Genomic DNA, 25,384 nt, shown 5'->3' with positions numbered 1-25,384 from the left:
GCCTCAAGCCGTTTCATGCGCGTTAACAAACTGAAACAGTGTTTCTTTTGTATTATTGTTGTATCGTAATTTACTCATTGTACTTTCTTGCATTATTATTGTACCTTCATCTTTAGTTAAAGCATCGAGACGATGCCTTTTTCAGAGGGGGGCAATGCCACGTTCCATTTCCCAAGTTTTTGTTATCGTCCCAAAACACCACACGATTCGCAAACCGCGCCTGCAGTTTTCGAGAGGGTTCCGGACTGTAGTAGATCATTTCGATAAGATCACGCCCACTGTGCGAATGGTACAGATTGTTCTGAAACGTACGCCACCGCCAGCGATAGCGCTAGAACATTCGACGGCGGGAGTATAAATGCCGACGCGCTTCGCCGCTTGTCAGTTGTTGATCGAAGGCCGACGCTCCGTTCGCTGCTATCAGTCTGAGACTGCTATCTGTGCGAGACTGCTGCTGTGATTGGACTTTCTGTTTACCGGGCACAGGTTCACCCAAATAATCAGTTAAATCCCAACAAGAAGTCTCCTGTCTTCGGCCACGTCACGACCCCGTGACAATATGGTAGCCGTCTAACAGGACTAGCATCACCGGTATGTATTTGATGATGCACGACGGACGTTTTTAAGAGTGGTCATCGATGTCGAAAATATCTCGGTAGGTGGTCAGAACGTGGTGGAGTTGCGCAGCCTGACAGGGCAGAAGATCAGGGGGAATCATCATCGTGATTTCGTCGGTAGGTGCATTTGCTTGGCTGGCTGCAATAGGGGACAAGCAGTCTTTAGGGTCTAATGCCGCGATGTTACATGCATCAAGTGGGGAAACATGGCCTAACGAAATATCTTGCGGGAGAACTTGGCTTGAACTACTGAAGTTGAGGAGTGGAAGATGAATGTAGTTGTCCACGATAGTCACAATGGCATGCGGCACAGCAACACTTCGGGCCAAGAGTACATCCAGTATTGGAGACACTATGTAGTCACTGTCAGGAAGAGCTGGTGCTATTGTTAAGGCTACAAACGCGGTGGCCTCGGTGACAGCCGAACATAATCAACAGTGCACAAGCGGTGTGACGGTGAGGACGGCACAGCCCCAAGTCGAGGCAGTTCAAGTTGGAGAACGCTGGTTGCACAGTCGATGAGAGCAGCATGAGTGGACAAGAAATCCAATCCAAGAATCAGGTCATTGGGGCACTGCTCAATAACTGCAAAGAAAACAGATGTGGGGTGATCGGCGATTGTGATGCGTGCGGTGCACATTCCTGTGATGGCAAGACTTCTTCCGTCGGCGAAACGTATGATGCCAGGAGCAGCCGGTGTAAGCACTTTTTTCAGGCGGTGAAGAAGTCGGGCGCTCATCACAGAAATATGCGCCCCGGTGTCAATAAGTGCAGAAACAGTCAGGCCGTCAACGTCTACGTCGATCAAATTTTGTCGTGTCAGCAGTACAAGGAGAGGATTTGAGATCGGTATCGAGGATGCAGCGTCACCTCTAAGAGCTGCACCGCTTAGTTTCTCTGATGAGAATTGAGCGGGGAGATCGGGCGTCGTCGTAGAGGAGAAGGAAACGACGGGCGACGTCCAGGCGGCAATCGAGACTGATGACGTCGAGGCGACGGTGAGCGGCTGTGCTGCGTATCAGGAGCATCGAAAGCGTAAGAATCGAAGGGTGGAAGGCGGCGGTAGCTGTCGGGGACCGGCGCAAGAGGCTAGAAAAGGCGGTAGCTGTCGGCGCGGCGAGTAGTGTTATACTGTGTTGGGGCGAAGACCAATGGTTGTGGCAATACCGTGCGACGGGCCCTATGCGATGGCAGTTAAATCAGATCGGCCGATCATCCGCAGTTCGCCATTCGTCCGTATTGCGAGAGCGTGGATAAGACCGTTCCTGGGGCGGTGACCTGGAGCGAGGCGGTGACCTTGAACGGAAGCCGATTGGTCGAGACTGAGCAACGGCGCAGACGTCGAAGCCCAAATTGCTGACTTTTTCTTGCACAATCAACTTTACCAAGCAAACCTGAGGTACTTGCGAATCGACGTGGCCGTTGGTGGAAAGAGCAGGTGTACTTGCTTCGATTTCCCTTCGGACGATTCGCGTAATTTCATACGCCGGTTAAGACTGCCAGAGGTTAGTCCATTTTCGCAGGAGCACGTCGCAGCGGTGTTCGACAGTCGAGTGAATGATCTTGAAATACACCTGCTTTTAGCCAGTTCCAAACGCCGGCATTCCTGAATAATTTCCTCTACGGTCGTGCAGTTCCGGCACATTAGCAGGTTGAACGCATCGTCCGCTATCCCCTTGAGTACGTGGCCAACCTTATCAGACTCCTACATGTCGTTGTCGACTTTACGACTTAGAGCCAGTACGTCTTGTATACTCGAGATATACGGCCCGGTGGACGTCTGAGCACGTATAGACAACTCCTTCTTTACAGCCGCCTTTTGACCTATGGGCTTCCCAAATAAGTCGTGAAGCATCACCTTGAAAGTGTCCTAACAGCCGATCTCCTCCTCATGGTTCTCGTACCAGACTTTGGCCGTGCCTTTCATGTAAAACAGCATGTTGGCCAGCATGTGATTTGGGTCATACCGGTTGAGCGCACTGGTACGTTCGTAGTCTGTTATCCAGTCGTCGACATCAACTTTGTCCGTACCACAGAACGTTCCTGGATGCTTCGGATGCGTCAGCACGTACGTGGGTGGGGGTAGGGCCGGTGGAGGCGTCGCCGTAGATGACGCAGGCGTCACCGAGGCAGATGGAAAGGTGGCCGTGGGATTTGTCCCGTGTTTCATCACGGAAACTCCGATTTGACGACCGCTGTGGAGCTCCGTTGTATGGCGCTTTGTTACCCAGCACCTCCACCAATTCGTTACGGGAATTACAAACACACGGAAGAGAGAAACGAGTGTACTTGCAATATTTACAGGTGGGTGTGACACCCCAGGGCTGCTAGCATCTCGCGCACCAAATCCGCTTCTTCTTCATCGATTCGTCTACGACGGCGGAGCTATGCCCACTGCCTCGTAATATATATATATATATATATATATATATATATATATATATATATATATATATATATATATAAGGCAAAGAAGTATATACCTAAGGGCTCGTTTTTCCGTGCTTTAGCACAATAATAATGAGACATAACAGACAGTAATGCCAAGGAATGTACAGGGAAAGTTATTAAACCAATGGAATCTAAATAAGAAAAAGAAAAGTGGATGAAAAAATTAACAACTGCGAGCAGGAACCGAACCTACGACCTTCGAATTACGCGTTCGGTGCTCTAACCACTGAGCTATCATAGCGGCCCTCCCCCCCATCCACTTTTTTGGGTTTATCTGTGAATTTAGAAGTAGGAGAGACAGTCAACGCCATCTATAAGCAAAACGACGAGTGTGAAAACACTGTTATGCGCATGTTTGGCGTCACGTAGCACGTGAACTTATTATGAGCGGGCAGCTGATTAATTGTCTCTCTTATACAACCTAAACACACCAAGTCTGCCAGTACGAGACCCTCGTTCAATGAAATAAGGGAAAGAAGTATATACCTAAGGGCTCGTTTTTCCGTGCTTTAACACAATATTAATGAGATATAACAGACAGTAATGCCAGGGAATGTACAGGGGAAGTTATTAAAACCACTTTTCTTTCTTCTTAATTACATTCCATTGGTTTTAATAACTTCCCCTGTACATTCCTTGGCATTACTGTCTGTTATATATATATATATATATATATATATATATATATATATATATATATATATATATATATATATATATATATATATATCCGGGACATGACGGTGACAGCGACAATATGCGAGAGTGTCTATATAATCGCTATCGCAATAATAGACTGCTCGCACTGCACAACCATTACCAGCCAGTCCATATATACAGGCCCCACATCCTGCAATGTAGTTCCCGTGGGAGATTTCTCTTGCACGCAGTCAAATGATAAAAGTTCGCAGCTTTTGCGTTAACTAAAATCGAACAGCATCCTTCCCCCAACCCCCGCTTTCACGCGTTGGTTTCACGTTAGTGAAGCTGAAATGCCCCTCCCTACATGCTCCACCCTTGCCTATTTTTTTTGCCAAGGTGAAATCTAGACACGTTTGTATTCCATGTTTATGAAGGTTAAGAGCACACTGCAAACGAACACATAATTAAGGCATACAGGCACATGCGTAGCACTACTTCTAAAAGTTTTATTTTGGGATTTCCACACTGCTTATAGGGCGAAACATGAGTCTACCTGCTGCGCAGTATTAGAAAGAACATTACTAGGCATTACGGATACCAAAAAATTCTAATAATTTTTTTTGTCAGCGGGGTAGAGGGTACGCCAATACACTCGTCCCCCCTTTCTTCAATATTCCTGCAATCTTGCGTGCTGCCTGGTTTCTATTTCTTGTCAGAATTTCGCACATGTTAAAAAAAGAGTAATTGCACTCCTGACAGTGCACGGCAATAAAACCTTTTACCACTTTTCTTTATATGTAATGGTGGTCACGCAGTCACTCATTCAAGTGACGAATGCTTCGGATCCGATCTCGCTTAACTCTCCAAAACGGCGCTTTAAGAGAATACGGCTGCTCCAGGGAGAGATGTGGTTTTAAAACAGTCTCTTCGCGTTTAGAGCGCAGCACATAGAAGGGTATACAAGGCGTAGGCTAATGCCTGCCGAGACAGTGCGCGCGTGCGCGAGTCATCGTGATCTCGTTGTTATTATCAAACCTCACCGTTGCTGCTCAAGCGACATTACCCCGCACCCTTCCGCGTTCCTTCAGGCTCCGTGCGCTTGAGTAACAATCAGAGGCAGGCCTCGCACGCGGAATGACGTTGTCGCATCCGCCCTCTGTGCGACAGAGATGGTTTGGCTCGTTTAATTTATTCTTCGGCCACGTTCGTCGCCCCCATTCATGCACGTTTTACCCGCAGGTGGAAGATACGAAGCGCAGGGAGATTCTAGCGTATTGGGCCTTAGACGGAACATGATGGTGACGCCAATGCCGACGGCGAAAGACCCATCGAGAGTGCCAATAAAATTGTTGTCACAATAAAATACATATGAGTTCCTGCCAAAACCATCGCTCGAAAACAAATGTAGAATTTGCATGAATGTGCGATCAATTTCCTCTTTTATTATTTCTTGACGTCAAGTACTTCTCGAGCGTTTCGGACAGTTGGCTGCAGGTCAGAAGCTTGAAAAGTCCTGGTGCATTCCTTCAGAGATTGACATCGCTGCTCAGACAAACATGCTGTTTTAGGTAGTGGCAGCCAACTGAGTGTGCATAGCATTTGCTTTAACCGAGAAAACACTTTTCGTTCTAGCGGGAACCAGACAGCACGATTGTCTTTTTCCAAGTGAAGGGCAGGCACACCGGCTTTCTGTCGGTTAAACTTTTTATATGTTGTTAGAGACTATTGCGAAGTCAGCCTACTATGGGAAAAGACCTTATGAAAAAGGTCTGTTATTTTTATTTCTTCATTCTGCTATCTTCCTCGTATTCTATTTATCACTTCTTTGTTTCTCTTTTTCTCTGTTTCCCCCGCCTTTTATTTTTCATGTCTTGAATCCCATTATTTTTCTTTAATCTTCTGTTCCTCATTGAATCTATCGCTTTCTTTCTCTCTATTTTGCAATCTTTTCCTTTCTCATTCTCTCTTTTACGTGTTCGTTTTCGTTTGGCCCTCGCACAGCTGTTCACTGTATTGGGGCTTGTCTGAATTCCGTGAATTGGGGTCCCTGTATGAAGACTTCACCACTGGTTAAGGCATTTAACTGGGCTAGTCGGTATCAACTGCGTGCTTCCATGTTATTAGCGGAGACACGCAACGACACCAGAGAAAGGTACATGCCACCCACCTGTAATACTGGATTGACGTCACAGTACCCGTACGTCTTCTGCAAGCGTTGCACGACGAGCATTCGTTTCATGTTGGAGACTGGTGCGACGTCCACCAGGGGTGCCTCAGGTGCTTTCGTGTCTGTCGCAGGCAACCGCGAGGAGGCTAAAGTGACCGACGCCCGCTTCGAGTGACCGACCGGCACCGGTTGCGTCTTGGCGGATGGCATGTGTGCGTCATGTAACATTGCCGCCAGGGGTGCTACGTCCGCCTCTACCGCCTGTGCCTTGACTAAGGTAGCCACCAAACGGTCTTCTTCCACAACGTCGGCGTCCAAGTGCTTGCCGGACTGCAACCATGAGACACACGCCAGTAAGCACTTTTACGCCGTCAAAAGCGGTCATAAGATAAAAAAAAAATTTCTGGGCGCATTCCCTTTAAAGCAGCACCTGAACAGTACTTTACGGCATGGTAACTTCTTGTAGGAAAACTGAAGTTAAACGCCGAGACAGTTTAGTATGATGAAGTCATCTGTCAGGGCTTTATTACCAATAACGTTGCCATCATGGATTCGTTATTATAAAAGAAAATGAAGTACAGAACTTCATTCCTGAATTTGGCACTAGAAGTATGGATCTGAACACCAGTGTGACGCCAATAGTCAAAGAATTCGTTTCCCATATCTTCATTTCATTTCGACACAACGAAATAACGATTCTTCGTAACAGTTGCTTGGCCTTTACGTATCATTGTGAGGAAGGCAGTAGGAAAGGACTGAAAATTAATTACAACCTTCTGTGGTTCGGGTGTTTTGTATTCACTTCGCCCCAGTCTAAAGGTGTTCGCTGTGGCAGAGAGTCTAACTTGTGTCCTCGCCCTTAGCAGTAGGGCAGCTTTAGCCACTTACGGTAGGTAATGAAATTTTCTGAAACTTGCGATGCGTAATCCTCGACTCATAAAACACGATGCGGTCACTTTTCAGTGATGACAAGTTATACACTAGCCAGCATCATGTCGTCAGAACGAGTTAGCGGGGGAACAGCAGGGTAGCGTCGCTGCCTGTATTATCGATTCGTCCATTTTAGACGAAGTACATAAAGTGAAATGACGGAGAACTGAAATGTCTGTGAAGGCGAGAGTTTGAAGAACTGCTAAGCGAAAATTGATACATAGAAGTCCTGTGAAGTACACATGACCTGGCTGTGCCTGGCCATTTAACGTGGGCTCCCCTCTACAAGACGCGGTCGGCTTGGAATAGCGATTGCGCTATCCGGACTCAACGTATTGGGCCCAGGCCACCCAGAAGGCTCATGTTTTCGCCCGAGAGTCATTATCACCCCGTGCCGATATGTGTGAAGCCCCTCACTTGACTGGGGAGGTTTGGTGGCCCCATCATCTTGTTTCTCGGGACTACAATATGTGTATTAGCGCATTCAGCGAGTTTTCCCCGAGGCCACACGATGCTTTGATCAATAGTAAACTAATAGCACGTGCCCGTCGGGGCCCAGACAAGGAAAGTTCTGCGAAGGGTGATGGAGGACCAGACAAAGCGACATGGTTTCGTGCCTTTTCTTCGCTGTGAGCGGCAAAGTGGTCCTATGATTTTAAAGACGACGGTAATCATGGTGAAAGTGATCAGGAATGAATAGTATTGAAAGTTAGCATTGTTAGAACGGCAGCATTTTTTATTGAAATGTGGGGTTTAGCGCCTAAAAACCACAATGTATGATTATGAAGGACGCCGTAATAGAGGGCTCCGGAAGTTTTGTCCACCTGGTGGTCTTTAACGTGCACCCAAATGTGAGCACACGGGCCTATACAGCATTTTCGCCTTCATCAAAAATGTAGCCACCACAGCCATGTTTCGATCCCTCGATCTGTGCGGGTCAGCAACTACCGCTATAGACTTCCGTGGTGGGGCCGGCAGCATTCTAGGGGCGAAGCTCCTTATAACGGCACCCGTTCGTTCCTCGTAGTCGTAGTCGTAGTCGTAGTGTGTAACCAGTCTTACGTTTTGACCTGCAAGGTGGTGCCGGTGGGAGATTTTTCCTGTGCGTTGTTGAACAATGAAAAATTGGTAGCGTGCGCGCTAACTAAAAGCCGAATTTTCCTGTCTCTCCTTCCCCCTTAGCAGCCATTGGCATGTACAATGAGCACTATCTGACAAGAAAAGGTTGCTACGTTATACTCGCTGGACGTAACTTCCTTGGTTTTAGAGAGGTTTAGCGAGCGTTGAGCTGCAGTGCCACGAATTCAGTTAATTAGTATATACCATGAAGTCGAGGTAGTTAAAGGTGGTAAGTAGACACGAAGCGCAAACCGTAAGAAAGTAAAAGCCGAATTCTCCTGTCTCTCATCCCCATTATCAGCCATTGGCATGTACATTGAGAAACATCTGACAAGAAAGGGTTGCTACGTTATACTCGCTGGACGTAACTTCCTTGGTTTTAGAGAGGTTTAGCGAGCGTTGAGCTGCAGTGCCACGAATTCAGTTAATTAGTATATACCATGAAGTCGAGGTAGTTAAAGGTGGTAAGTAGACACGAAGCGCAAACCGTAAGAAAGTAAAAGCCGAATTCTCCTGTCTCTCATCCCCATTATCAGCCATTGGCATGTACATTGAGAAACATCTGACAAGAAAGGGTTGCTACGTTATACTCGCCGGGCGTAACCTCCTTCGTTTTAGAAAGGTTTAGCGAGCGTTGGGCCGCAGTGCCATGAATACAGTGAACTAGTATATACCATGAACTCGAGATGGTTAAAGGTGGGAAGTAGACCCGAAGCGCAAGCCGTAACAAAGTGTGTGTGTGTGTCGCCTCTCGTTTAGTCCTTGGAATGCCCGCTGGATGGCGGTGCTTCCATATCGGGAATATGTGATGAAAAAATGCGAGATGGTGATACTTGTAGTGTTGAATAGATGGACGAACGGACACACAGACAGATGCATGGACAGACTCACGGATGGCTGCACCGACGGATGGATGCATGGACGGACGCAGGGGCGGATACATGGACGAACGCACAGATGGACGTGCGGACGCACGAACAGACGCACGCGTGGACGGGCAAATGGATGCACGGACGGTCACACGGACGGACGCATGGACGGACGGAAGCAAGAACGAATGGACGGACGGATGCTTCGCCCCACTCTCCATCATTCACTCCGTGGATATGCTGCCATTTTTTTGAGTATACATCGCAAAATCGACGAAAACGGAAGGGACACATACGTGGGCTTACTCTCAATAAAAATTTTCATTCGAAGAACACAAAAAAGTTAGATGATTTAAAAGAAATAAAAACAAGAAAGGAGCGCATCAACTTTGCGCAGAAGTGTTAAAAATTAACAGCAAAAGTTACATAGCGTATCACCTAAAGGTACATGTGCTGAGAAGACGTGTGAACTATTTGTCCATGAGATGCCTTGATGCCTCACTGACACATGCTTCATCCATTCAGTTTAGATGGAATGATTCTGTCGCATTTCTAGTTATCTAGAATCTATGTTAAACGAATGGATGAAGCATGCATCAATGAAGCCTCGATGAATCACATGAACAAGGAGTTCGCACATCTTCTTAACGTATGTGCCATTAGGTGGTACGCTTGTAACTTTTCCTATTCATTTCAACACTTCTGCGCAATGTTGGTGCACTTCTTTTTTGATATTTTTGTTGTTTTAGTTTTTTTATTACTTCCATGGTCTTGTGCTCTTCGAATAAAACTTTCAGTGGTGACTTAGAGCGTATCTGCATCACTTCCGTCTTCGTCAATTTCACTTTGTAACCAGACATGCAGGAATACACATAATCGTAACTGCTGAACATAATCGTAACCACATTCAGGTTCAGAAATCACCTTCACGCTTTTGTGACGGGTGATGCTGGGCAACGCGGCCTGGACTGGCTTGTCGGCGAAGGGCACCAGGTCTTGCTCGTAGCACTCCGGCTCAAGCGCGGTCAGCGCCCGTTCAATCTTCGCTATGTAGTACTCGAGCAATAACAGAACCACCATGAGCGCTGCGCCCTCTACGGACAGGGTGGCGACCTCGTAGAAGGCCGAGTAAGGATGAACGTCAAACGGTTGGATCACGTACTCCATCCGGTCTGGGCTGCTGGAGTCTGCGAATAGCCGTTGAAGAAACCGACCCGTTCGCTGCTTGTTGCGCAAAACTCTTATGCCATTTTCTTGAAAAAAAAATAGAGGTGGGGAGTTATGCAATCGCTTACGAAAGTGTAAATATCCACTTTTATTTTGATCTTATAAAAGAAGGTACTGGCAAAATAAATGTATTACAAATAATACTGTGATAAGTAGACAATCGCCGACCAACAGGGGAGACATTTTTCTATAAAAAAATGTTTAACAATTTTGAGTGCAGGGGAAGGCGGGAACTGCACAACGCACGCTGGAGACTGGCAGTGTTTAATATTAGTCCTTTACTTATTCGCGACTTTTGTTAGAAATCACGTACTGTATGTTAGAATCTCGTACTGTCGCCGTCAGTCACCGTATATGTATACGTATCAATATATATGAAAATCCTCTTTGTAAGTCTCCAGGTTTCTGCTCCATAGCTAAGTACCGGCAAGATACAGCTGTTATACACCTTCCTTTTGAGGGATAGTGGCAATCTACCTGCCATAATTTGAGAGCGCTTGCCAAATGTGCTCCACCCCATTCTTATACTCGTGGTTCAATCTCGTGGTTCGGCTCCGTGGTTATTACCTGCCCTAAGTAGACATAGTCTTTTACAACTTGAAGGTCACTATTACCTACCTCGAAGCGCTGCTCTTTTATGAGGTTGTTGTACATTACTTTCGTTTTCTGCAGATTCATTTTAAGGCCCACCTTTCTGCTCTCCTTGTCTAACTCCGTAATCATGAGGTGCAATTCGTCCCCTGAGTTACTCAGCAATGCAATGTCATCGGCGAAGCGCAGGTTACTAAGGTACTCTTCATTAACTCTTATCCCTAACTGTTCTTATTCTAGGCTTCTGAAAACCTCCTGTAAGCACGCGGTAAATAGCATTGGGGAGATTGTGTCCCCCTGCCTTACACCCTTCTTGATTGGTATTCTGTTGCTTTCTTTATGAAGCACTATGGTAGCAGTTGATCTCCTGTAGATTTCTTCCAGGATGATTATATATACTTCATCGACGCCCTGATTCCGCAGTGTCTGCATGACGGCTGATATTTCTACTCAATCAAACGCCTTCTCGTAATCTATGAAGGCTATGTATATTGGTTGGTTATATTCTGAGCATTTCTCTATTACCTGATTGATAGTATGAATGATAGTAAATTGAGGACGACGCAGCGAGCAATGGAAAGAAAAATGGTAGGTGTAACCTTAAGAGACAAGAAGAGAGCAGAGTGGATTAGGGAACAAACGGGGGTTAAGGATGTCATAGCTGAAATCAAGAAGAAGAAATGGACATGGGCCGGGCATGTAGCGCGTAGACAGGATAACCGCTGGTCGTTAAGGGTAACTAACTGGATTCCAAGAGAAGGCAAGCGGGTTAGGGGGAGACAGAAGGTTAGGTGGGCAGATGAGATTAAGAAGTTTGCGGGTATAAATTGGCAGCAGCAAGCACAAGACCGGGTTAACTGTCGGAGCATGGGAGAGGCCTTTGTCCTGCAGTGGACGTAGTCAGGCTGATGATGATGATGATGATGATGATGATATATGAAAACGCAAGAAAAAAAGGCCGGAATCCACATGTTACACAGTAAATGTCGTCGAAAGACGATAGTCTTGCGCCTGGAGAGAGTGAACAAAACGTTTATTATATGTTCTGCGCAAGAAAATCCATGAATGGTATTCTGAAGGCGCTGCGTTAGAATGCCTCTAGCGAGTAGCGGAGGCGAACATGTGCATCTAGGCACGTTAGACACGAGCGCCATCTGGCAGTTATCTTCGATAACGAAGGCGTGCGCGACCACGGAGAAAGATGTGCGCCAGTCTCGGAGGTGATAACGTGTAGAAAGCAACGCGACGGGCAGGTGCCACCACCGTGTCGTCGTAGCAAAGCGTTGAAAACACCTTCTTGAGCATCGCGTCGCACTGTCAGCGCCGCCCGATAAACGCTACAGTCCTTAGGGTTACTTGTGTGTACCTCTTCAAGTATAAAGGCAGACATACACAGCATAGGCATGTTGTTATGGCGCCTCACATATGCATTGGAGGGTGCTGCGAAATGGGTTGGCCGTTTAGTGCCATTTGAGGTATCGTTAAGGTGGACAAACAGAAAAACGTACAGACAGACAAAACTTTTTCCGTCAAAGGTCTCTAAGAAAGACTATCATATTTAAAAAATGTTAAAGAAAAAGATTCCGGCGAGCGGAATCGAACAACCTCCGATCTTTGAACTGTGAGTGCGAGGAGTTAGCCACTAAGCCACGAAGGACCACCTCCTTCAACGTTCACACGGCACGCTAGTTATATCTACCACTTCCCGCTGGTGATGGGCATCTCGGGGGAACTAATATAATGTTTTCAGCATTACTAGCGAGATGGCGCAATAAGCGTGCGCCGCCAAAATGTCACAACGCGGCAGCACGCTTTCTCAACTCCTTCGCGTTCTTTGCCCCGCGGAGAGGGGGCGCTCTCGCGTGCTCTCGCTTACCTCGCGATTGGGACAATCGTCAACTTTGGTTTCGGCTTTCACCGGAACAATTCTGTTGTAGTTACCGGGAGCACAGTGGTCACTGCACTCGTAGCACTCTCTCCGTTTGCGAAAAGGGTGCGCTTTTGAGACACAGTGAAGTAACAACTGAAATGCTTATTCGCGTTCATCCGTACCTGTAAATACGTTTCGTGCTTAATTTGTATGAGAGAAATGCGGGGTACGTTTTGATCTGCTCGTTATTCTTCGCGTGACCTTCCAATTTGTTGCCATCGCGTTCATTGCTTCACCTTTGTGGCAAAGCTGTGACTTTTTTTGTTAAGATTTATTACCTGGAGAGTACCGCATTGTAAAATAGTTGCAACCAACGTTTCACTGATGTAGAAATAAAAACAATGTGAGGGTACAAAAAGAACCAGATTACTATTGCTTTTAACTTTCTTGATGCATGAAAAATTCCATTTTGAGGCTTTTCTTTACAAATGCAGCTAGGGTAGTGGTTCTAGCTCCAGTTATGTAGGTGCCCCAAATTAACCCATGTGGAATTGTTTGTTTATATGCTATAGTTACTTCCCCCTCCTCTCAAAAAAGGTATGCTTACTCTAAAACGTTTCGTTGAAAAAAATAAACGCAGAAATGAAGTGAAGGTACACCCACATTCCTTGTGAAGGTGTAGAAGGTATAATAATTGTTGCAGTTTACGTTGCCAAAGCATGATATGATTTTGAGAAACATCGTAGTGAAGGGCTCCAGAAATTATGACCACCAGCGGGTCTTTCAAGTGCACAGTATACATGGCCCTAAGTATACATGGGTCTCGAACATTTCTGCCTCGATAGAAAATGCAGTCGATGACACGAGGAATTGATCCTGGCATGTGCGAGTCAGCAGTCGAGTATGTTAACCACCATGGACCACCGCTGTGGGTTAGGTGTACAAGAAAAAGTATCGAAAACTGCTTTTGAACTCGTGCGTAGTCAGGTGTTTTGAATTTTTTGAAAGGTTGAGAAATTCTCCATTGGACGATCACAAAATCTTCAAATCGAAGTTGTGTTCCGAACGAAGTCTTTCTTCACACTTAATAGCACATCGTCTCTAATCACAGAGCCCAAACATCGCCGAAACGGCCGAGAGGAGGACCACTCACGCTTGCAGCACTTATGCAACGAGAGCTTCGACTCGGCGACCTTGCTGTTGCACTGGCTGTCCAGCTCGGCGCCTCCCACGCGGCAGACGTAGTTCTCGGAGGCCAGCTGCAAGATCTTGGTCATTCCGCGTGAATAGGAGCACGACGGCAGCAGTCGCACCACCTGGGGAGCCATGCCGACGACGGCCGACAGGAAGGCGCTGTTCACCTCACTTGCGTAGTGCTCCATGAACACTTCGCCCAGGCAGCCCATCGACGCTGCGATGATGATGAAAACATTTCGGTTAAGTTCAAAGCAAAGGGGCAGGGTCCCTACTCCGGGACGCCTATGACAACATCTGCGACAGCAAGGGCCCTCTGAACGAGCACCCGACAGACTTCGGGGGCGCCGACGCGAAGGGCGCCTTCCTACTGCTCTGGGGTATGGCTGGAACGAAGGATTGGTGGGAGAGAAGGGCAGCGGTGCACTTTACGGTGATGTGAAACTTTGTGAGGATATCACCACAGCCTGGACATAGAATTATTGTGGGGCAAAAAGTATAAAAAAGTAAATGAATGTAGCACAGCCCATACAATTATTACGGGCTTCTACACCCTGGACAGGCGTCGGTTTAGCTATTCGAGTATACTTTATACATGAAGTTCAGATTTTTGGAACATACGGCGAATCAGCATTCATATTGTGTGGCTAAATTATCTTAAAAAGAAACTGCCGTAGCGCGCAAAGCATCTGGTTGGGTGGTCGACTTACAGGAATAATTAGTAAGGCAGTTGTTTCAATGCATTGTCACGGCTACCAAAATAAGCCGACGTTTTCAAGTGAGTCCAAGTTCTAAACAAATTTTACGCTTCTTTCAAAATATGTACTTCGCTTTGTATACTTTCAGGTTATCATAGTTTTATACCTATGTATAATTTTCTGGACGCCCTTCTGCGCCGCCATCTTGGTGCGATAACGTTGCAGTTTGGTATCCGTGTCAAATGAACAAATAGCGCTACGGTGAACCGTACATTCAACGTTTCTTGACATGATAATTTCAAATTTGTTCTACTTTGAGTAATAAAAGGTGCTTCTTAATTTTACTACAGCTGGTGCACGAAATGACGCAAAGATCGGTGTTAATTGTCTGCACCATGGTGGCGCACAGTATCTTATAGTTATGAAAACGTGCATCATATAGTGTCAGCTCGAAGGCACAGCTCAGCTGTGAAAAAAATGAGGAAGTACAGTACGATGCGTTGTTCTATTTACTGGCTTATTGGCTTTTTTTACAGTGACTCAATTTGAACCCTGAAATGTACTGTTGATTCTAGCAGATGATTACCCGTTGTGCGTCGACGCACGTACTAGTAAACATCATATTTCGAGTAGGCATCAGTTACAAAGGTAACAGCTTTAAGCACCCTGCTATGGCTCCACAGATGTTAAACACTGAGAATTATAAACGTTTGGCGATGGCAGAATATGATGTAGAGTTTTGATTTAGAAAAAAAAAACAGCACTCTTGAGAATGTATTTTGAAAAAAAAAAAGCTTGTTCAGGAGGTGAGGGTTTCATGGAGAGTGCCATATGAACTATTTTGAGCTATTCGTTTAGTGAGGTAGCAGCTGTAATACTTCAGGACTGCTTAAAAGTTGCAATTTTTAGTAAACACAACACGCTCACAATCAGATTTTTTTATTAAATTGTCAACTGCTTGCGTGTATCTGCGCCTGTATGTGAGTGCATGTACATCCACCCTTTATCAGTTGAAACTATCTTCATATCTTCCTGATTTCCTCCCTACCCATCCGCCCGTCTACCTACCCACTTACACACACACACACCTATTAACCATTACATTCCATCCATTTCATTCATTCCGTCTACACCATGTATTCCATTTATTTTATCTATGCCATCCATTTCATCCAATCCATCCATGTAGATTCTTTATCTACAGAGAATGTAACTTCGAAAAAAAAAACGCTTGTTCAGGATGTAAGGGTTAGATTGAAAGTACCAAAAATTACTTTGAGCTATTCATCCAATCATGTAATAATTGTACTACTTAAGAATCATTTAAAAGTTGCTAAGTTTAGTCACTGCAACATGCTCACAATAGGAAAGATTTTTTATTGAATTGCCAACTGCTTGCGTCTTTCTGTGCATGATGATTCAATACTTAAGTACAGAGACATCCATCCTTTATTAGTCGACGCTATCCCTATATGATCTCTATCATTCATTCATTCATTCATTCATTCATTCATTCATTCATTCATTCATTCATCATGATCTCATGATCTCATTCATTCATATGATCTCATTCATTCATTCATTCATCAGTTCACCTATTCACTAACACACCCACCTATTCATCATGCCATCCATCCTATTTCATCTCATCCATCCTCATTCCGCTCCTATCCATTACGATCCATTCAATTCCTTCCTTCCTTCCTTCCTTCCTTCCTTCCTTCCTTCCTTCCTTCCTTCCTTCCTTCCTTCCTTCCTTCCTTCCTTCCTTCCTTCCTTTCTTCCTTTCTTCCTTTCTTCCTTTCTTCCTTCCTTCCTTGCTTCCTTCTTTCCATCCATCCATCCATCCATCCATCCATCCATCCATCCATCCATCCATCCATCCATCCATCCATCCATCCGTCCGTCCGTCCGTCCGTCCGTCCGTCCGTCCATCCATCCATCCATCCATCCATCCATCCATCCATCCATCCATCCATCCATCCATCCATCCGCCCGCCCGCCCGCCCGCCCGCCCGTCCGTCCGTCCGTCCGTCCGTCCGTCCGTCCGTCCGTCCGTCCGTCCATCCATCCATCCATCCATCCATCCATCCATCCATCCATCCATCCATCCATCCATCCATCCATCCATCCATCCATCCATCCATCCATCCATCCATCCATTACATACATACATACATACATACATACATACATACATACATACATACATACATACATACATACATACATACATACATCTGTTTATTCTGTGTGTCTGTATGTGGTCTAGATATCATCAACATAACTGTTCTGATAAACATGGCATATGTGTACGCACTATAAAGGACATAAATGAAAGGTTTGACTTACAAACGACGAACATGATTATAGAAAGCGCAGTGAAACCCAATCCTGGACTGTCGAAGAAAAAGGAGGCGATGTATATGAGCGGCAACGCCGCATATCCATGTAGTAGGTTCAGTATAAATATCAGACCTGTCGAGGAGAAAAACGTGTTCTCTTGAAACAAATGATTATTTGTTTCATTGGACACCTTGATCCAATTCAATTTTGATAAATCATCAACGAGAACACCTGACATTATTTACGGTAGCTTTGAATCTATGCTTTCAAGATGAACGAAAACGTGGGCATAAGATTGGACACGGTCGTTTTTGTACCTTGTAAATGATACCACTGAAAACGTATCGTCATTTGATTTATACTTCATCAATTTACATTTTTCATTTTTTTTATAATGCAGATGCACTGAATTGTTGCTCAAGTTGTGCAGATTCAAAGCTGTGATCGGTTTCAATGACTCTGTCAAGATCCACACCATAAAATTTTGAATAGAGTATGTCCACTCGTAGTGGCAACCTTGTCGGTTCCTCTTAAACGAACACGTAACAGCGAACGTGTAAATCCTGTTAAAGACTTGATGAAGTGCCAGCTCTATTTTAGTGGCCACTCAGATCCAATTGAAATAACCGCCAACCGCTGTAAAGCGATAATGTTAAACAGCTTGTTTGATTGACATGTGGGGTTTGACGTCCCAAAAGCACCATATGATTATGAGAAACAGCGTAGTGGAGGGCTCCAGAAATTTCGACCACCTAGGGTCCTTTAACCTGCATCCAAATCTGAGCCCACGGGCTTACAAAATTTCCACCTCCATCAGAAATGCAGCCACCACAGCCGGGATTTTATCCCGCGACCTGCGGGTTAGCAGCTGGGTACCTTAGGCACTAGACCACCGCGACGGCACTGAAGAGCTTGTATAACGAAAATTTTGGCTCCGATGCCGGAGACGTCGGTGTCACTGCAAGTGCTACATCAGCGTTTTTTACGAACAAACATTTCAAGAAAAAATCCCAACGAAAATAGATAACGCATATAAGGCACTTATATGTCTCATATATATATATATATATATATATATATATATATATATATATATATATATATATATATATATATATATACTTTGATTCTAACCAAAAAGGTTTAAAAGTTTTTTGCTCTTCGGTTGTAACTGACTACATGCCACTGCAGCAGTCAGTATCGCGATACATTTTGCTAAATGTATTTGTTACTTTGTAGTCAAACTCTTACGATGTATAGATTACATCGCTATACGGTGTAGGACACTAGATTCGTGCCCCGCCGCAGTAGTCTAGTGACTAAGGTACTCGGCTGCTGACACGCAGGTCCAATCCCGGCTGCGGTGGCTGCATTTTCGATGAGGCGAAAAATGCTGGCTGCACATTAAAGAACCCCAGGGGGTCGAAATTTCCGGAGCCCTCCACTTCGGCGTCTCTCGTGATCATATGGTGACTTTGGGACGTTAAACCCCACATATAAATCAACACTAGATTCTTCTTACTTATTTTTTTTGTTGAAAATGAGCTGCAGGCATGTTTCAACTGTATCACAGTTTTTGCATGACAGCAACTGCTCTCCTTTAACTGTATCTTTGAATATTTTCTTCAGCTTTTAGCATAAATATTTAGGAAAGACCTCACAGAGAAATGCGCCTTACTATCCCAACTTCAGGTTTGGAAACGCATGTACTTCAATATCTGTATTCCAGAATACTTTCCTGAGTATCTCTCCCTAGCCGTGCAATAGGTCGAATACAGCCACAATCTGTTATTCTATATAGCGATGTAACATATAATTTTATAACAAAAACATTGGGGACCCTTAAGCTCACCTTTAAGAGTTGAACGCGATAGCGATATTTTGTTCCTAGTGTGTACTTCAAACACTTAGTGTATGAGATGTTTTCGAACTTCATATGCACTCCTTACGTGGACTTAGAGGTTAACTCCGGCGAATTTTCGACCATGTCAGGGTAATGGTGCTTTTATGTTCCTTAGACACTCTTCTCACGCTGCCGATCACGAAAATGCTCAAAAATTTTGAAAATGGTTTTTAATTACCGAAAAACCACAATATCGATACCGAAACCCAAATGAGTGTGCTTCTACGTGGGACGTAACGATTAGCCTGACACTGCCGGAACCTGCATGATTGCGCACAATGCCCGCCAAATGGCAATACCTGTCTACGCCGTCGGCGGCGATTATCTAAAACGCTTACGCTGGTATGGTGAATATATGGTGAATTGTGTGTGGCTCACAACGCCACATCATCATCATCATCATCATCATCATCATCATCATCATCATCATCATCATCATCATCATCACCCTGACTAAATCCACTGCAGGACAGAGTCCTCTCCACTTAACAAACGCCACACCACTTAGCACTTATTGCACGCCCACCAACATGTAAAAGGAAATCGCACGCTCAACCAAGAAAGCGCCGGCCGAACCCACAAAATCCATAGCAGACAAGCAGACGCTGCAGTGGCACATCAGTTCGTCACTTCCGCCACGCAAAACTGATGATGATGATGATGACGACGATGATGATTATGATATTGTTTTTCTGCCCTTTGTAACGAGCGATATTGCGGGAAATCCAGATCTGGCACAGTAAGTCTCTAATTATTCGTGTGGCTCATTTGCTGCCAGACCTTTTCTATCCTGCAGAAAGTTCGCACACCACCATTGTTCTAATTGACGCTTCGTTGCCTCCACCGCTTCGCACTGTGGTTGCTCTTGCGACTCCCGGAAACTCAGCACCATTGTCAGCAATTTCTGCCTTTGTTCCGGTGGCGTAGCGGCCGCAGATGAAGTGGTGGAGACCTGTGGTTTCAATGCTGGGCAGCGAAGCACGATGTGCTCAATGCTTTCCTCCTCCAGGGAGCAAAGGGGGCATGTCGTGTCGAGCTTGGGTGCATACGCCGCACGCAGCAGTCGGGTTCGCAACATGCCGCACCTTGCTTCACATAGCAGATTGCTTCCCTTTGAGTTTTAAAAACGAGCCTTTCTTGGGGACCTTCAACGCAAAAATTTTGGTCTGTCTGTCTGTCTGTCTGTCTGTCTGTCTGTCTGTCTGTCTGTCTGTCTGTCTGTCTGCCTGTCTGCCTGTCTGTCTGTCTGTCTGTCTGTCTGTCTGTCTGTCTGTCTGTCTGTCTATTTGTCTGTACTCTTGTCTGTTGTCCACTCTTACCGGCATCGGGTACTTGAAATGGCCAACCCAATCCGCAGCGACCACCAATGTTGCTCAAGGTTTAGCGTGCATGCTTGTGCAATTGTCAATTAAAAGCAATTATTGTGCATGTCTGGGGCATCATAACACGCATATATTCTGCGTATGCACCTCTTCCTAGAAAACGCACACATAAGTAACTTTAGGGACCGTAGCGCTTATCACGCTGCGCTTACCGTGCAACGCTTGCACGTAACGGGGAGTGTTTCCAATGCTTTGCTAAGACGGGATGGTAGTGGCACCTACCCGTCGCCTCGCGTTCTACAGCTTATCACCTCTGAGACAGACGCGCACGGCCACACGCTTTGTTTTCCAAAAGAAACTGCCAGATGGCGCTCATGTTTCACGTATGACGTGACTTGATGCGCTCGTTCGCCTCCGCTGCACGCTCGAGGCACTCTAACGCAGCGCCTCCGGAATATCATTCACCGATTTTGTTGCGCAGAACATCAAGTAAATGTTTTGTTCACTCTCTCCACACGCAAGAGTTTTTTGACGACATTTGTAGATTACATGCAGATACGGGGCATTTTTTACAGCTGTTCTTTCTCGATCGCTTGTTTTGCTTTACTGTAGAAACTCAAAGTGGACTTTTCTGCTGCCATTGTCAGCCAGTTGGCACTTTCGGCCTCTTTGACGGCTTCCATTACCTTGGTCCTCCTGTCCCACTGAGGTTTCTCTGTAAGTCGGCACGGTGCGACGTCGTACCGCTCCGCCAGGCGTTTTGTGCGTAGAACCCACTTTGTGTTGATGCACAAAGTGGATGTACTTATACACCTCAAGCACCCAACGTCCATCTGGTATATGGCTCAACCGGCGCTCATAGGCGAGTTCGGGCACTGCTTCCCGAGCCTCAAAGAAAGACTAGCCCACCTCGCCCTGCACCGCCTCATTTGGTACGCCCCTGTTGACTACCAGTGCTGCTCTATCTGCGTCCCACTGGTATACTTCGAGGGACTGACGTATCCCGGATGACAAGCAGAGCACACTGTTTGCAAAAGTCAAGGCCGGGACAACTACTGACTTCCAGACCTCTCTGGTGACTTCAAATTTGTTGAATGTCCAAAGTGCCCTGGAGTTTAGAAAGGCACGCTACCTTATTGCTCCAAGTTTAGGTTCACTCTCTTAGTGGTGTGTATAGTGAGGTGCAGATGGCATGTCACTCTCAAGAATCTGTAGGTGTTTACCTCTCTATAGGGTTTCCCTGGAGCATGAGCCTGCTTTCAGTATATTACATAGGGTCCTCTTAGTTCGCCATAACCATGCATGCCGATTTTGTGGCGTTGAAGTGCAGACCGATGGCCTGAGCCTCCCCTGAGCGTATGCCTAAAAGATGCTGCAGGTCATTTGTGCTGCCTGCCAGTAGCACAATGTCGTCGGCACGGAACAGGACTGGCAGGCGACGTGGGCAAATAACTCCCTGATCCCAGTAAATAAGGTTGAAACCTGTGTCACTCTCTGTGAGTTTCCTCTCCATGTTAACTACCAGCAGCATAAATAGCACAGGGGAAACGGGACAGCCCTGTCGCAGTCCTTTAGAGACATTTATCGGTTGTCACATTGCCCTCCCAGTGGATCACAGCCTCGTCGTCTGTGTATAATGACTGTAGAATTTGTCGTAGGTTGCTAGGTAGGCCTTGCTTCCTCAAAACCTCCCACAAAATTCTGGGCTCCACTGAGTCGTAGGTGCGCGATATATCGAGAAAGGTCATCATTAGTGTCATTTCCTCTCTTGCCACAATATCAATGGCTTGTGTCGCAACAAACAGTCTTCCAGGCATCGTGCTGGCCTGAAGCCGTTTTGCAGTTCCCCTTGGACTTTCTTTGTCCTGGACATGATGTGTTATCGGGGGATGCAGCAGAAGAGTCTGTATGATACAGAGTTGACTGCAATCCGCTGATAGCTTTTTAGGGGGCGTTTATCGCTGCCCTTTTTCAGGATGAGCTGGATGTGTGAGCGGTTCCAGCTTTTCGGGGTCTCACCCCTCAAAAGCACCCAATTGAGGACAGCGAGGTGTAGTTGCCGGACAGTTGAGCCCATCTTATTGAGAAGCAGTGCAGGTATTCTGTCCAGCCCTGCAGCTGTGCTTCCAGACAAATGCTGTGCTTCCAGCCCTGCAGCTGTGCTTCCAGACAAATTTCGAGGCAAGTTATAAAATTCATTAAAAAGAATCTGCGAAACTCTCAAGCCTGCGATTTGGCATGAATGGCACAAACGTGCAAATGAATGTACACAGTGAATTTCATTGAGATCCACTGACCTTGAGAAATCGCCGGAGTTGGCCTTTAAGGGTGCAGTAGCGTTTGTTTCTTTTGTAGTGAACGGCTGGCTTTAAGCCACGTAGTATTTGTGATAATTCAATGTTCTGACACCAGATGGTGATGTGCGCTTGAACCACGCATTATTACGGCAATATATAATGGTGTATTGCAGAGAATGTACACAAGAAGTGTTTGTTTGTAAAGCATAAAAGTTACTCTCACTGCAAGTCCAAGCCGGGGAAGTTATTTTTACTGTTTTCAGAAGCATAGGTGTGTCTGTGCGGTAGAACAACCACTTGACAAGCAAGTCACTCAGGTTTACTCCCTACTCACACCCAGAATATTCTTAATATTTATTTTATTGCCATCTGTCTCGATTTTTGGTAACGCAAAGATGCTCGATTTTTCAGCCATGTACATACTAGATTTCGCTCACAACCAATGATGCCGGCATTTCTGCGAAACGAGCTTTTTCACGCTATCACGTAATACTTTGCTTGGGAGAAGGAATGAAAGATTTACAATGCTATGAAATTCATTATGGTTGACTTGCATACAGCTGTTCGCCACTTCATGAAAAGAACAAGCATAAAATAATTAAAAAGTCATGGACAAGCCAACGAAGACGATAGTTGGCTGAATGAATGACACGCGATGCGGCCACCATTGTATTTTCGGTGTTTTCTTTCGACACGGGTCAAATGTGAGGCAGTATTTCGGCGCACGCCTCCATCATGTTGTATAAGCATGAGCGTAAACGAGTAGATATAATGCAGTGAAATACACAACACATGTTAAAATATTTCCAAAGGTATAAAACTTCTAAACCTAGTCGTATCGAGTTATAAGTGTGGTTGGCTTGCTTTTGGGAAGCTTCTGCACACAGCCAGCGGCCGCAGTGTATAGGTTCTTTCACGGCACCTTTCCGCACTTCACCAGCTCCTCTGCAACGTGCTAATTTGACCTCCCTATGCTCCGTTGTTTCAGGGGTGAAGATGTTACATCTTTGGTGTTACAACGAACTTTGGACAAGAACGAAATGAATGAATCAATAAATGGAACCTATAATTCAAAGAAAAAGATGGCTCTAGGCTGCAGTTTGGGAATATGGGAAGAATAGATTATTAAGTGCACAGCGTGAGCGCATTAAAACTGTATCAGTTCGCGTTCATCCGCTGTTGAAGACCTTCCAGAAGTCGCTATTGTCCCGAGTTGGTGGATCTCCTCTAGACCACTCGACATAGGCCACTTGTACTAGCATAGGTCACTAGTGCTTCTTGAGCTTCATCATTACATTGTACCACAAACGCCTAAGCGTTCTATGTTGTCGCAGGGCAGATGTTGGATGTGTGTTCGTCCTCACGAGAAAGCTGAGCAAACCTAAATGAGGTGCTGCAGATCTGCTTGGCATATTTCGGGACAACGTGGGCATCGAAGAGAAGTGTTACCAATTGCTTTTCTGGCTCCAAACCATTCGTCAAGTACATGTGGTGTGTATGCTGCAGTGGCCATAACCTCGTTCAAAAATATCTCTTGCTGGCGAGTAAGAGCACACTTGTCGCTAAGCAGAGGTGCTGGTGTAGCTTGTAAGATCCTTTGTTTACGATCGGTTTTCAAATTTGCGACGACATAATTCACGAAGGCTCTGCTAAAAGAGTCCTGTTCTGGTGCCAGACCAAACCACCACGCACTAAATCTCCTGAGCGTAAGCTATATTTTAAAGGGTTACGTGCATGCACTCACGTATGTCCGTGCTGGTCAGCGTTCCTTCCTCGAAGAATGCCAGTGGTATCAGCACGGAGACTGCGGTTCCCATATAGAACATGAAGTCGAAGATAAAGTTCATTGCCCAGTAGAGCGCTGGGCTAAGCCCGGTCAGCAGCTGAAGGTGCTTCACCTATAGTGCATAAAATACTCCGAGTCAGAGAATATGTGATTTTCGCACGTAATTGTAGTTATTAAAAGTGAACCTAGCAGTTGACGGCATTTCCGCAAACGTGCGTTAACAAAAGAGCATACTATTTTGTTTCGAAGCCAGCGTACAATCATGAACGGACATCATGTGGGTATCGTGACAGCCACAATATTGGAACCTTTAATGGCGCATGTTCAGATGAATGATAGAAAAAAGAATGAACTAAACTTTAACAACGAAAACGTCCATTGATCGAAGAAATCTCAAGAATAAGCACCTTTTGAATTTTCACTTGGCCTCTCTTCGAACCTCGTTTCACTCTGAGCTTACCTCGCCTCAAAACTTGTCCACACCATATCGCCCTTTAGAGCCTCATTTTTCGTCTGCCTGCGAGCTCCCAACGTGAGACGTCCTGTAGTCCTTTAATTTACATACTTTCCTGATTGCATGTCTGACCTTATTCACAGCAGTGAATTGCCAAATTTAAGCCCCAGAACCACAGCCCTCGAAGCCCATTGGAGGTGTTGTAGCACCGTAAAGCTGCAATTTATTATTGCAGCATTGCTATTGCTCTTTGAAGCTGAGGCTTTTTCCTGTAACTCGATGTATCAATCACACCCATTTACCTCTGCATGCTACGAGGTACCTGTATTCGCTGAAACTAAAATTAAACTAGAGGAGACTCTGGAGCTGCGATCATTCAACGACCATGGGAACAATGGGTAGTACACAGATTTGCCTATAGTCTTCGTGTTTGCGGGCTTCAAACGCTTTTTTTGGTTTCGTTTATTGCAATATTTTGGTTTCGGTTCGAATAAAAAACAAACCGTATCGAACTTTGTGATCCGATTTGAATTGGTGGGCGTAGAAGGTTAAAGTGGTGAAGTACAACTGCTCAACATTTGCCGATATTCGTTTCGTGACACAGCAGCTCTAAGGCACGCGAATCCAAACTGAGCCGAAAGTACGAAGATTAGACAAATCTGTGTACTACACGTCATTATAATGCTCGCTGAAGCGCCATGCTTTGCCGCTCTCACAGACACCAGCGCCAGAGTTTTCACTAGTGTAGTTGTAGAAAATTTTATGCCCGGGAAAATTTCTTGGTCTTGTACTGACACCGCCTGATCAATAGGATCATTGAATACTATCAAGTCACATTTATCATTTCAACCATCTATTAGCAATATATCATCTCAACTGTCCGCAAATAAAAGAATATCGC

At 45.6% G+C, this 25,384-nt stretch overlaps 2 protein-coding genes across 2 annotated transcripts in view; both read right to left on the bottom strand.

Moving 5' to 3' along the window:
• LOC142786049 (phospholipid-transporting ATPase ABCA3-like) overlaps positions 1-9,976 on the bottom strand; it is a 57,328-nt gene extending 47,352 nt beyond the window's left edge. The window contains exons 1-2 of the mRNA XM_075883910.1: positions 9,720-9,976; positions 5,878-6,207 (exon numbers count right to left, since the gene is read on the bottom strand). Of these exons, the coding sequence (XP_075740025.1) occupies positions 5,878-6,207; positions 9,720-9,962 (573 nt within the window). The 5' untranslated portion in view covers positions 9,963-9,976. The remainder of the gene's footprint in view (positions 1-5,877; positions 6,208-9,719) is intronic.
• Positions 9,977-13,526: 3,550 nt separating this feature from the next.
• On the bottom strand, positions 13,527-13,897 carry LOC142791279 (uncharacterized). The gene has a single exon (XM_075885463.1). The coding sequence runs from the start codon at positions 13,887-13,889 to the stop codon at positions 13,527-13,529; it is 363 nt and encodes a 120-aa protein (XP_075741578.1). The 5' UTR covers positions 13,890-13,897.
• Between the last annotated feature and the right edge of the window lie 11,487 nt (positions 13,898-25,384).

The sequence above is a fragment of the Rhipicephalus microplus genome, chromosome 2 (genome assembly GCF_043290135.1).
Source record: "Rhipicephalus microplus isolate Deutch F79 chromosome 2, USDA_Rmic, whole genome shotgun sequence".
NCBI lineage: Eukaryota > Metazoa > Arthropoda > Arachnida > Ixodida > Ixodidae > Rhipicephalus > Rhipicephalus microplus.
Note: the sequence above shows the minus strand (reverse complement) of the source record. Positions and strands in the feature narration are given on the sequence as shown.

Coding starts and splice junctions, on each gene's coding strand:
- LOC142791279 (XM_075885463.1), bottom strand. CDS start 13,889: ATGGGCTGCCTGGGCGAAGTGTTCATGGAGCACTACGCAAGTGAGGTG.